Genomic DNA, 13,555 nt, shown 5'->3' with positions numbered 1-13,555 from the left:
ACCTACGTGCGTCTTATGGACAGGTGCGTCTTATAGGGTGAAAAATATGGTGTGTGTGTGTATATATATATATTTACAAAATGAGGGCAAGGCCTGAATTACATGATGTGATAACAGTTTGGATGCACACCTGAACAGGTTTAGCGGTTACCTGAAAGTATGCATGGTTTGCTCCAGTGTTCTGAATAATCGCCGTCTTAATGGTTGATAGTCCAAGCGGAGCACGATGGAAAAGAATCCTTTGTTCAGTAAACTGGACATTTGTGGATCCAAGCTAAAAAATAAGGAAGTGTCATCAGGCTACCATTTGCGATTATATAACCTGAAATTTTTGACTTGCCATATTCTGGCAATCTATTTTATTTTTCTGCAAGTAAACAGACAATACATGGCGGCAGGGCTTATTTACCTCTGCAATGCATTTGAGCTTGTGTGTACTTCGCTGTACACACAAATTTAATTCCCCAACGTCTGGTGAGCTGAATCCTGGATGCCATACAACTTCACATTCAAGGTCTTCATAAGCATCAACGATGCCTAAAAGGAATCAATCAAATAAAATGGAATATAATCCAGATTACCTTTAAACTACAAAATAAAGCACTGGAAAAAAAATATATATATATATATATATATATATATAAAAACAGAATCTTTCTAAGCACCAAATGAGAGCATCCACGATGATACTCTCCAGAGCCCAGCTTTACAATGCACATTTCTAAAGAAGATAGACCATTTATTCAATTTGCCTCTACAGCCTTATACAGCATTACACATATCAACCAAATGTTCATACAGGTTTGTTTTTTTGTTTAGAACTAAAATTAAAGAAAAATGCTTCCAGTGAACTGGCTATTCCCACTTCGGATATAGAAAATGATCCATTATCTATGTGAGTACAGATGTTCTTTTTCTTAGTACTATTTTTAACAGTTTTATACTGAAGTGGATTTTATGCCCATAGCAACACAGTTCACAGGTATCTATGGGCAACAAAGACATTTTCTGCCAGTTTTTATACAAACCGGATTCCAAAAAAGTTGGGACACTAAACAAATTGTGAATAAAAACTGAATGCAATGATGTGGAGATGGCAAATGTCAATATTTTATTTGTAATAGAACTTAGATGACAGATGAAACGTTTAAATCGAGTAAATGTATAATTTTAAAGGAAAAATACGTTGATTCCAATTTTCACGGTGTCAACAAATCCCCAAAAAGTTGGGACAAGTAGCAATAAGAGGCTGGAAAAAGTAAATTTGAGCATAACGAAGAGCTGGAAGACCAATTAACACTAATTAGGTCAATTGGCAACATGATTGGGTATAAAAAGAGCTTCTCAGAGTGGCAGTGTCTCTCAGAAGCCAAGATGGGTAGAGGATCACCAATTCCCACAATGTTGCGCAGAAAGATAGTGGAGCAATATCAGAAAGGTGTTACCCAGCAAAAAATTGCAAAGACTTTGCATCTATCATCATTAACAGTGCATAACATCATCCGAAGATTCAGAGAATCTGGAACAATCTCTGTGCGTAAGGGTCAAGGCCGTAAAACCATACTGGATGCCCGTGATCTCCAGGCCCTTAAACATAGAAACATAGAATGTGTCGGCAGATAAGAACCATTTGGCCCATCTAGTCTGCCCAATATACTGAATACTATGGATAGCCCCCGGCCCTAACTTATATGAAGGATGGCCTTATGCCTATCCCATGCATGCTTAAACCCCTTCACTGTATTTGCAGCTACCACTTCTGCAGGAAGGCTATTCCATGCATGCACTACTCTCTCAGTAAAGTAATACTTCCTTATATTACTTTTAAACCTTTGCCCCTCTAATTTAAAACTGTGTCCTCTTGTGGTAGTTTTTCTTCTTTTAAATATGCTCTCTTCCTTTACCGAGTTGATTCCCTTTATGTATTTAAAAGTTTCTATCATATCCCCTCTGTCTCTTCTTTCTTCCAAGCTATACATATTAAGGTCCTTTAACCTTTCCTGGTAAGTTTTATCCTGCAATCCATGTACTAGTTTAGTAGCTCTTCTCTGAACTCTCTCTAGAGTATCTATATCCTTCTGGAGATATGGCCTCCAGTACTGCGCACAATACTCCAAGTGAGGTCTCACCAGTGTTCTGTACAGCGGCATAAGCACTTCACTCTTTCTACTGCTTATACCTCTCCCTATACATCCAAGCATTCTGCTGGCATTTCGTGCTGCTCTATTACATTGTCTTCCCACCTTTAAGTCTTCTGAAATAATTACTCCTAAATCCCTTTCCTCAGATACTGAGGTCAGGACTGTGTCAAATATTCTATATTCTGCCCTTGGGTTTTTACGCCCCAGGTGCATTATCTTGCACTTATCCACATTAAATTTCAGTTTCCAGAGTTCTGACCATTCTTCTAGTTTTCCTAAATCCTTTTCCATTTGGCGTTTCCCTCCAGGAACATCAACCCTGTTACATATCTTTGTGTCATCAGCAAAAAGACAAACCTTACCAGCGAGGCCTTTTGCAATATCACTTATGAAGATATTAAACAAAATCGGTCCCAGTACAGATCCCTGTGGAACCCCACTGGTAACATTACCTTGTTTTGAATGTTCTCCATTGACTACAACCCTCTGTTGTCTGTCACTCAGCCACTGCCTAATCCACTCAACAATATGGGAGTCCATGCTCAATGACTGCAGTTTATTGATAAGTCTTCTATGTGGGACAGTGTCAAAAGCCTTACTAAAATCTAGATATGCGATGTCTACTGCACCTCCACCGTCTATTATTTTATTCACCCAGTCAAAAAAATCTATAAGATTTGTTTGACATGATCTCCCTGAAGTAAACCCATGTTGTTTTTCATCTTGCAATCCATGGGATTTTAGATGTTCCACAATACTATCCTTTAATAGGGTTTACATTAATTTGCCTACTATTGATGTCAGACTCACTGGTCTATAGTTGCTCGATTCCTCCCTACTACCTTTCTTGTGAATGGGCACGACATTTGCCAATTTCCAATCTTCCGGGATGACTCCTGTTACTAATGATTGGTTAAATAAATCTGTTAACGGTTTTGCCAGCTCACCACTAAGCTCTTTTAATAATTTTGGGTGTATCTCATCAGGCCCCTGTGACTTATCTGTCTTCACCTTAGACAGCAAACTTAGAACATCTTCCTCTGTAAAGATACATGCATCAAACGATTTAATAGTCATTCTTTCTAGTGGAGGTCCTTCTCCTTTTTCTTTTGTAAAAACTGAACAGAAGTATTCATTAAGGCAGTCGGCTAGCCCTTTATTCTCTTCTACATACCTTCCGTCCTTTGTTTTTAATTTAGTTATTCCTTGTTTTAATTTCCTTTTTTCATTTATATATCTGAAGAATGTCTTATCCCCTTTTTTCATAGACTGAGCTAGTTTTTCTTCTGCCTGCGCTTTAGAAGTTCTTATAACTTGCTTGGCCTCTCTCTGCCTAATCTTGTAGATTTCCTTATCTTCATTGCTCTGTTTTTTTTTATAATTACAAAATGCTAGCTTTTTATTTTTAATGATTTGGGCCACTTCTGCTGAGTACCACATTGGTCTCCTCCTTTTTTTGCTTTTACTGACGAGTCTAATGCAATTTTCTGTTGCCTTCAATAATGCACCTTTTAAGTAGTCCCATTTCTCCTGGACTCCATGTAATCCGTTCCAGTCTGATAAGGACTCATTTATGACTAATTTCATTTTTGAAAAGTCTGTTTTTCTAAAATCTAAAACTTTTGTTTTTGTGTGGTGGGACTCTTTCACAGTTCTTATATTAAACCACACTGACTGGTGATCACTAGATCCCAAGGTTTCGCCTACAATGACATCATATACCGAATCCCCGTTTCGGTATATGATGTCATTGTAGGCGAAACCTTGGGATCTAGTGATCACCAGTCAGTGTGGTTTAATATAAGAACTGTGAAAGAGTCCCACCACACAAAAACAAAAGTTTTAGATTTTAGAAAAACAGACTTTTCAAAAATGAAATTAGTCATAAATGAGTCCTTATCAGACTGGAACGGATTACATGGAGTCCAGGAGAAATGGGACTACTTAAAAGGTGCATTATTGAAGGCAACAGAAAACGACACTGCACCACAAACAGGAATGCTACTGTAAAGGAAATCACAGAATGGGCTCAGGAATACTTCCAGAAACCATTGACAGTGAACACAATCCACCGTGCCATCCGCCGTTGCCAGCTGAAACTCTACAGTGCAAAGAAGAAGCCATTTCTAAGCAAGATCCACAAGCTCAGGCGTTTTCACTGGGCCAGGGATCATTTAAAATGGAGTGCGGCAAAATGGAAGACTGTTCTGTGGTCAGACGAGTCACGATTCGAAGTTCTTTTTGGAAATCTGGGACGCCATGTCATTCGGACCAAAGAGGACAAGGACAACCCAAGTTGTTATCAACGCTCAGTTCAGAAGCCTGCATCTCTGATGGTATGGGGTTGCATGAGTGCGTGTGGCATGGGCAGCTTGCATGTCTGGAAAGGCACCATCAATGCAGAAAAATATATTCAGGTTCTAGAACAACATATGCTCCCATCCAGACGTCATCTCTTTCAGGGAAGACCCTGCATTTTTCAACAAGATAATGCCAGACCACATTCTGCATCAATCACAACATCATGGCTGCGTAGGAGAAGGATCCGGGTACTGAAATGGCCAGTCTGCAGTCCAGATCTTTCACCTATAGAGAACATTTGGCGCATCATAAAGAGGAAGGTGCAACAAAGAAGGCCCAAGACGATTGAACAGTTAGAGGCCTGTATTAGACAAGAATGGGAGAGCATTCCTATTTCTAAACTTGAGAAACTGGTCTCCTCGGTCCCCAGACGTCTGTTGAGTGTTGTAAGAAGAAGGGGAGATGCCACACAGTGGTGAAAATGGCCTTGTCCCAACTTTTTGGGGATTTGTTGACACCATGAAATTCTGATTCAACATATTTTTCCCTTAAAATGGTACATTTTCTCAGTTTAAACTTTTGTTCCGTGATTTATGTTCTATTCTGAATAAAATATTAGAAGTTGGCACCTCCACATCATTGCATTCAGTTTTTATTCACGATTTGTATAGTGTCCCAACTTTTTTGGAATCCGGTTTGTAAATTTTTGCCCAGCGTCCAATCAATATTAAAGACGGCCCTGCCTACTGTACATATACATGGTACTCGATGGAGCATGCCAAGGCTTCTATCAGATCTTACTAGGGAAGAATACCTACTGTACATATACATGGTATTCAATGGAGCATGCCAAGGCTTCTATCAGATCTTACTAGGGAAGAATACCTACTGTACATATACATGGTATTCAATGGAGCATGCCAAGGCTTCTATCAGATCTTACTAGGGAAGAATATCTACTGTACATATACATGGTACTCAATGGAGCATGCCAAGGCTTCTATCAGATCTTACTAGGGAAGAATACTTACTGTACATATACATGGTACTCGATGGAGCATGCCAAGGCTTCTATCAGATCTTACTAGGGAAGAATATCTACTGTACATATACATGGTACTCAATGGAGCATGCCAAGGCTTCTATCAGATCTTACTAGGGAAGAATACCTACTGTACATATACATGGTACTCGATGGAGCATGCCAAGGCTTCTATCAGATCTTACTAGGGAAGAATACCTACTGTACATATACATGGTACTCAATGGAGCATGCCAAGGCTTCTATCAGATCTTACTAGGGAAGAATACCTACTGTACATATACATGGTACTCGATGGAGCATGCCAAGGCTTCTATCAGATCTTACTAGGGAAGAATACCTACTGTACATATACATGGTATTCAATGGAGCATGCCAAGGCTTCTATCAGATCTTACTAGGGAAGAATACCTACTGTACATATACATGGTACTCAATGGAGCATGCCAAGGCTTCTATCAGATCTTACTAGGGAAGAATACTTACTGTACATATACATGGTACTCAATGGAGCATGCCAAGGCTTCTATCAGATCTTACTAGGGAAGAATACCTACTGTACATATACATGGTACTCAATGGAGCATGCCAAGGCTTCTATCAGATCTTACTAGGGAAGAATACCTACTGTACATATACATGGTACTCGATGGAGCATGCCAAGGCTTCTATCAGATCTTACTAGGGAAGAATACCTACTGTACATATACATGGTATTCAATGGAGCATGCCAAGGCTTCTATCAGATCTTACTAGGGAAGAATACCTACTGTACATATACATGGTACTCAATGGAGCATGCCAAGGCTTCTATCAGATCTTACTAGGGAAGAATACTTACTGTACATATACATGGTACTCAATGGAGCATGCCAAGGCTTCTATCAGATCTTACTAGGGAAGAATACCTACTGTACATATACATGGTACTAATGGAGCATGCCAAGGCTTCTATCAGATCTTACTAGGGAAGAATACCTACTGTACATATACATGGTATTCAATGGAGCATGCCAAGGCTTCTATCAGATCTTACTAGGGAAGAATACCTACTGTACATATACATGGTACTCAATGGAGCATGCCAAGGCTTCTATCAGATCTTACTAGGGAAGAATACTTACTGTACATATACATGGTACTCAATGGAGCATGCCAAGGCTTCTATCAGATCTTACTAGGGAAGAATACCTACTGTACATATACATGGTACTAATGGAGCATGCCAAGGCTTCTATCAGATCTTACTAGGGAAGAATACTTACTGTACATATACATGGTACTCAATGGAGCATGCCAAGGCTTCTATCAGATCTTACTAGGGAAGAATACCTACTGTACATATACATGGTACTCGATGGAGCATGCCAAGGCTTCTATCAGATCTTACTAGGGAAGAATACCTACTGTACATATACATGGTACTCAATGGAGCATGCCAAGGCTTCTATCAGATCTTACTAGGGAAGAATACTTACTGTACATATACATGGTACTCAATGGAGCATGCCAAGGCTTCTATCAGATCTTACTAGGGAAGAATACCTACTGTACATATACATGGTACTCGATGGAGCATGCTAAGGCTTCTATCAGATCTTACTAGGGAAGAATACTTACTGTACATATACATGGTACTCGATGGAGCATGCCAAAGCTTCTATCAGATCTTACTAGGGAAGAATACCTACTGTACATATACATGGTACTCAATGGAGCATGCCAAGGCTTCTATCAGAACTTACTAGGGAAGAATACTTACTGTACATATACATGGTACTCGATGGAGCATGCCAAGGCTTATATCAGATCTTACTAGGGAAGAATACTTACTGTACATATAAATGGTACTCGATGGAGCATGCCAAAGCTTCTATCAGATCTTACTAGGGAAGAATACTTACTGTACATATACATGGTACTCGATGGAGCATGCCAAAGCTTCTATCAGATCTGTATAGCATCTAGCGGAAAAAACAAAACCCATATGCCTCCATAGGGAGACCCCATACATCGTTATGGGAACAATGCTATGGCTCCAAACATCTCAGCCATGATAAGGTTGTGAGCTTGAGGTATATTTAAAAGTATAGCATAGCTTTCCAGATGTATTCCAGCTTGTATGTGATCCAGAAAACATGTGGCATTTTGGGACCATTTACCGTATATACCAGAATTTGATTATCCATTGTCTTAAAGGGCATTGCGGATCCTTCCCCCCACCTGTGCTAGCCTGTGGTACGCATCTACCTGTCTCTTTCTGCAGGTGTGTTCATAGATCATTGCTGAGTAGCTGCGCCTCCACTTGCAATTTACATAACTAGATGCCCACTTTAAATTACATATTCTCTGCTTATGTGGAAATGTTGTTTTCATATTGAATTGTATGCTAGAGTTTTGTTTTTTTTTCCCTCGAGCTTTATGCAAAAGGACACTAAAAATGCACATTTTAAAGCCCAATAAAACATATGGAATATGGAGACGTATAATTTCGTGTGTAACTCGCAGCAGGCGATAAAATATGATACCATATGTTAATAAAACTAGAACAATGATACAGTATGCAAAATGTGTACTTCTGTAAATGAGAATATCAGAGTTATATATACAATGCTCAAAAAAATAAAGGGAACACAAAAATAACACATCCTAGATCTGAATTAATTAAATATTCTTCTGAAATACTTTGTTCTTTACATAGTTGAATGTGCTGACAACAAAATCACGCAAAAATAAAAAAATGGAAATCAAATTTTTCAACCCATGGAGGTCTGCATTTGGAGTCACACTCAAAATTAAAGTGGAAAAACACACTACAGGCTGATCCAACTTTGATGTAATGTCCTTAAAACAAGTCAAAATGAGGCTCAGTAGTGTGTGTGGCCTCCACGTGCCTGTATGACCTCCCTACAACGCCTGTGCATGCTCCTGATGAGGTGGCGGACGGTCTCCTGAGGGATCTCCTCCCAGACCTGGACTAAAGCATCTGCCAACTCCTGGACAGTCTGTGGTGCAACGTGACGTTGGTGGATAGAGCGAGACATGATGTCCCAGATGTGCTCAATTGGATTCAGGTCTGGGGAACGGGCGGGCCAGTCCATAGCATCAATGCCTTCGTCTTGCAGGAACTGCTGACACACTCCAGCCACATGAGGTCTAGCATTGTCTTGCATTAGGAGGAACCCAGGGCCAACCGCACCAGCATATGGTCTCACAAGGGGTCTGAGGATCTCATCTCGGTACCTAATGGCAGTCAGGCTACCTCTGGCGAGCACATGGAGGGCTGTGCGGCCCTCCAAAGAAATGCCACCCCACACGATTACTGACCCAATGCCAAACCGGTCATGCTGGAGGATGTTGCAGGCAGCAGAGCGTTCTCCACGGCGTCTCAAGACTCTGTCACGTCTGTCACATGTGCTCAGTGTGAACCTGCTTTCATCTGTGAAGAGCACAGGGCGCCATTGGCGAATTTGCCAATCTTGGTGTTCTCTGGCAAATGCCAAACGTCCTGCACGGTGTTGGGCTGTAAGCACAACCCCCACCTGTGGACATCGGGCCCTCATATCACCCCCATGGAGTCTGTTTCTGACCGTTTGAGCAGACACATGCACATTTGTGGCCTGCTGGAGGTCATTTTGCAGGGCTCTGGCAGTGCTCCTCCTGTTCCTCCTTGCACAAAGGCGGAGGTAGCGGTCCTGCTGCTGGGTTGTTGCCCTCCTACGGCCTCCTCCACGTCTCCTGATGTACTGGCCTGTCTCCTGGTAGCGCCTCCATGCTCTGGACACTACGCTGACAGACACAGTAAACCTTCTTGCCATAGCTCGCATTGATGTGCCATCCTGGATAAGCTGCACTACCTGAGCCACTTGTGTGGGTTGTAGACTCCGTCTTATGCTACCACTAGAGTGAAAGCACCGCCAGCATTCAAAAGTGACCAAAACATCAGCCAGGAAGCATAGGAACTGAGAAGTGGTCTGCAGAACCACTCCTTTATTGGGGGTGTCTTGCTAATTGCCTATAATTTCCACCTGTTGTCTATCCCATTTGCACAACAGCATGTGAAATTGATTGTCACTCAGTGTTGCTTCCTAAGTGGACAGTTTGATTTCACAGAAGTGTGATTGACTTGGAGTTACATTGTGTTGTTTAAGTGTTCCCTTTATTTTTTTGAGCAGTATATATATATATATATATATATATATATATACAGTACAGACCAAAGGTTTGGACACATCTTCTCATTCAAAGAGTTTTCTTTATTTTCATGACTATGAAGGCATCAAAACTATGAATTAACACATGTGGAATTATATACATAACAAACAAGTGTGAAACAACTGAAAATATGTCATATTGTAGGTTCTTCAAAGTAGCCACCTTTTGCTTGGATTACTGCTTTGCACACTCTTGGCATTCTCTTGATGAGCTTCAAGAGGTAGTCCCCTGAAATGGTCTTCCAACAGTCTTGAAGGAGTTCCCAGAGATGCTTAGCACTTGTTGGCCCTCTTGCCTTCACTCTGCGGTCCAGCTCACCCCAAACCATCTCGATTGGGTTCAGGTCCGGTGACTGTGGAGGCCAGGTCATCTGGTGCAGCACCCCATCACTCTCCTTCATGGTCAAATAGCCCTTACTTTTAAAGTTTTCCCAATTTTTCAGCTGACTGACTGACCTTCATTTCTTAAAGTAATGATGGCCACTCGTTTTTCTTTACTTAGCTGCTTTTTTCTTGCCATAATACCAATTCTAACAGTCTATTCAGTAGGACTATCAGCTGTGTATCCACCTGACTTCTCCTCAACGCAACTGATGGTCCCAACCCCATTTATAAGGCAAGAAATCCCACTTATTAAACCTGACAGGGCACACCTGTGAAGTGAAAACCATTTCAGGGGACTACCTCTTGAAGCTCATCAAGAGAATGCCAAGAGTGTGCAAAGCAGTAATCCAAGCAAAAGGTGGCTACTTTGAAGAACCTAGAATATGACATATTTTCAGTTGTTTCACACTTGTTTGTTATGTATATAATTCCACATGTGTTAATTCATAGTTTTGATGCCTTCAGTGTGAATCTACAATTTTCATAGTCATGACAATAAAGAAAACTCTTTGAATGAGAAGGTGTGTCCAAACTTTTGGTCTGTACTGTATATATATATATATATATATATATATATATATACACACACACAGGTGAAACTCGAAAAATTAGAATATCGTGCAAAGTTAATTTATTTCAGTAATGCAACTTAAAATGTGAAACAAACATATGAGATAGACTCATTACATGCAAAGCGAGATATTTCAAGCCTTTGCTATATCTGGATGATTATGGCTTACAGTTTATGAAACCCCAAAGTCACAATCTCAGGTACCCTTTGCTCAGGGGGTATGGATTAATTAGCTGACTAGAGTGTGACACAGAGCCTAGAATATTGAACCTTTTCACAATATTCTAATTTTAACCACCTCAGCTCCCCTAGCTTAAACCCCCTTAATGACCAGACCACTTTTTACAATTCTGCACTACACTACTTTCACGGTTTATTGCTCGGTCATACAACTTACCACCCAAATGAATTTTACCTCCTTTTCGTCTCACTAATAGAGCTTTCATTTGGTGGTATTTCATTGCTGCTGCCATTTTAACTTTTTTTGATATTAATCAAAATTGACCGAAATTTTTGCAAAAAAATGACATTTTTCACTTTCTATCGTAAAAGTTTTAAAATAAAACTACATTTCTATATACATTTTTCTCTAAATTTATTGTTCTAAATGTCTTTGATAAAAAAAAATGCAATAAGTGTATATTTATTGGTTTGGGTAAAAGTTATAGCGTTTACAAACTATGGTGCAAAAAAATTAATTTACGCACTTTGACTTTCTGAGCACCTGTCGTGTTTCCTGAGGTTCTACAATGCCCAGACAGTAGAAACACCCCACAAATGACCCCATTTCGGAAAGTAGACACCCTAAGGTATTCGCTGATGGGCATAGTGAGTTCATGGAAGTTTTTATTTTTTGTCACAAGTTAGCGGAAAATGATTATTTTTAATTTTTTATTTTTTTTTTCTTACAAAGTCTCAAATTCCACTAACTTGTGACAAAAAAATTAAATTTTACATGAACTCGCCATGCCCCTCACGAAATACCTTGGGGTGTCTTCTTTCCAAAATGGGGTCACTGTGTTTTGGGGTGTATTTTTACATATACCCATGCTGGGTGAGATATATATCTCTGTAAAAGACAACTTTTCCCATTTTTTTTATACAAAGTTGTCATTTTACAGAGATATTTCTCTCACCCAGCATGGGTATATGTAAAAATACACCCCAAAACACATTGCCCTACTTGTCCTGAGTATGGCGATACCACATGTGTGACACTTTTTTGCAGCCAAGGTGCACATAGGGGCCAAATTCCAATGAGTATCTTTAGGATTTCACAGGGCATTTTTTACACATTTGGATTCCAAACTACTTCTCACACTTTAGGGCCCCTAAAATGCCAGGGCAGTATAAATACCCCACAAGTGACCCCATTTTGGAAAGAAGACACCCCAAGGTATTCCATAAGGGGCATGGCGAGTTCCTAGAATATTATTTTTTTTGGCACAAGTTAGCGGAAAATGATTTATTAAATTTTTTTCTTACAAAGTCTCATATTCCACTAACTTGTGACAAAAATAAAATTTTACATGAACTCGCCATGCCCCTCACGAAATACCTTGGGGTGTCTTCTTTCCAAAATGGGGTCACTGTGTTTTGGGGTGTATTTTTACATATACCCATGCTGGGTGAGATATATATCTCTGTAAAAGACAACTTTTCCCATTTTTTTTATACAAAGTTGTCATTTTACAGAGATATTTCTCTCACCCAGCATGGGTATATGTAAAAATACACCCCAAAACACATTGCCCTACTTGTCCTGAGTATGGCTATACCACACTTGTGGGGTATTTATACTGCCCTGGCATTTTAGGGGACCTAAAGCGTGAGAAGTAGTTTGGAATCCAAATGCGTAAAAAATTCCCTGTGAAAACCTAAAAGTACTCATTGGAATTTGGGCCCCTTTGCGCACCTAGGCTGCAAAAAAGTGTCACACATGTGGTATCGCCGTACTCAGAAGAAGTAGGGCAATGCGTTTTGGGGTGTATTTTTACATATACCCATGCTGGGTGAGAGAAATATCTCTGTAAATGACAACTTTTCCCATTTTTGTATACAAAGTTGTCAATTTACAGAGATATTTCTCTCACCCAGCATGGGTATATGTAAAAAAGACACCCCAAAACACATTGCCCTACTTCTCCTGAGTACGGCGTTACCACATGTGTGACACTTTTTTGCAGCCAAGATGCGCAAAGGGGCCGAAAGTCCAAAGAGTACCTTTTAGGAGGGTATTTTTAGGCATTTGGATTCCAGACTTCTTCTCACGCTTTAGGGCCCCTAAAATGCCAGGGCAGTATAAATACCCCACATGTGACCCCATTTTGGAAAGAAGACACCCCAAGGTATTCCGTGAGGGGCATGGCGAGTTCATAGAAGATTTATTTTTTTGGCACAAGTTAGCGGAAATTGATTTTTTTTGTTTTTTTCTCACAAAGTCTCCCTTTCCGCTAACTTGTGACAAAAAGTTCAATCTTTCATGGACTCAATATGCCCCTCAGCGAATACCTTGGGGTGTCTTCTTTCCAAAATGGGGTCATTTGTGGGGTGTTTGTACTGCCCTGGCATTTGAGGGTCTCCGCAATCATTACATGTATGGCCAGCATTAGGAGTTTCTGCTATTCTCCTTAGGCCTCATGCACACGACCGTTGTTTGGGTCCGCATCCGAGCCGCCGTTTTGGCGGCTCAGCTGCGGACCCATTCATTTCAATGGGGCTGCAAAAGATGCGGACAGCACTCCGTGTGCTGTCTGCATCCGTGGCTCCGTTCCGCGGCCCTGCTAAAAAAATATAACATGTCCTATTCTTATCCGCGCTTTGCGGACAAGAATAGGCATTTATATTGCTGGGCGCCTTCCGTTTTTTGCGCATCCGCGGTTTGCGGACCGCAAAAAACGGC

At 40.5% G+C, this 13,555-nt stretch overlaps 1 protein-coding gene across 1 annotated transcript in view; it reads right to left on the bottom strand.

Moving 5' to 3' along the window:
- CFAP47 (cilia and flagella associated protein 47) overlaps positions 1-13,555 on the bottom strand; it is a 572,366-nt gene that overhangs the window by 484,387 nt on the left and 74,424 nt on the right. Inside the window, exons 17-18 of the mRNA XM_040424993.1 lie at positions 410-537; positions 152-274 (exon numbers count right to left, since the gene is read on the bottom strand). Coding sequence (XP_040280927.1) covers positions 152-274; positions 410-537 — 251 coding nt within the window. The remainder of the gene's footprint in view (positions 1-151; positions 275-409; positions 538-13,555) is intronic.

The sequence above is a fragment of the Bufo bufo genome, chromosome 3, assembly GCF_905171765.1.
Source record: "Bufo bufo chromosome 3, aBufBuf1.1, whole genome shotgun sequence".
In the NCBI taxonomy this organism is placed as follows: domain Eukaryota; kingdom Metazoa; phylum Chordata; class Amphibia; order Anura; family Bufonidae; genus Bufo; species Bufo bufo.
The sequence above is the reverse complement of the archived record's forward strand: the minus strand, read 5'-3'. Positions and strand labels throughout refer to the sequence as shown.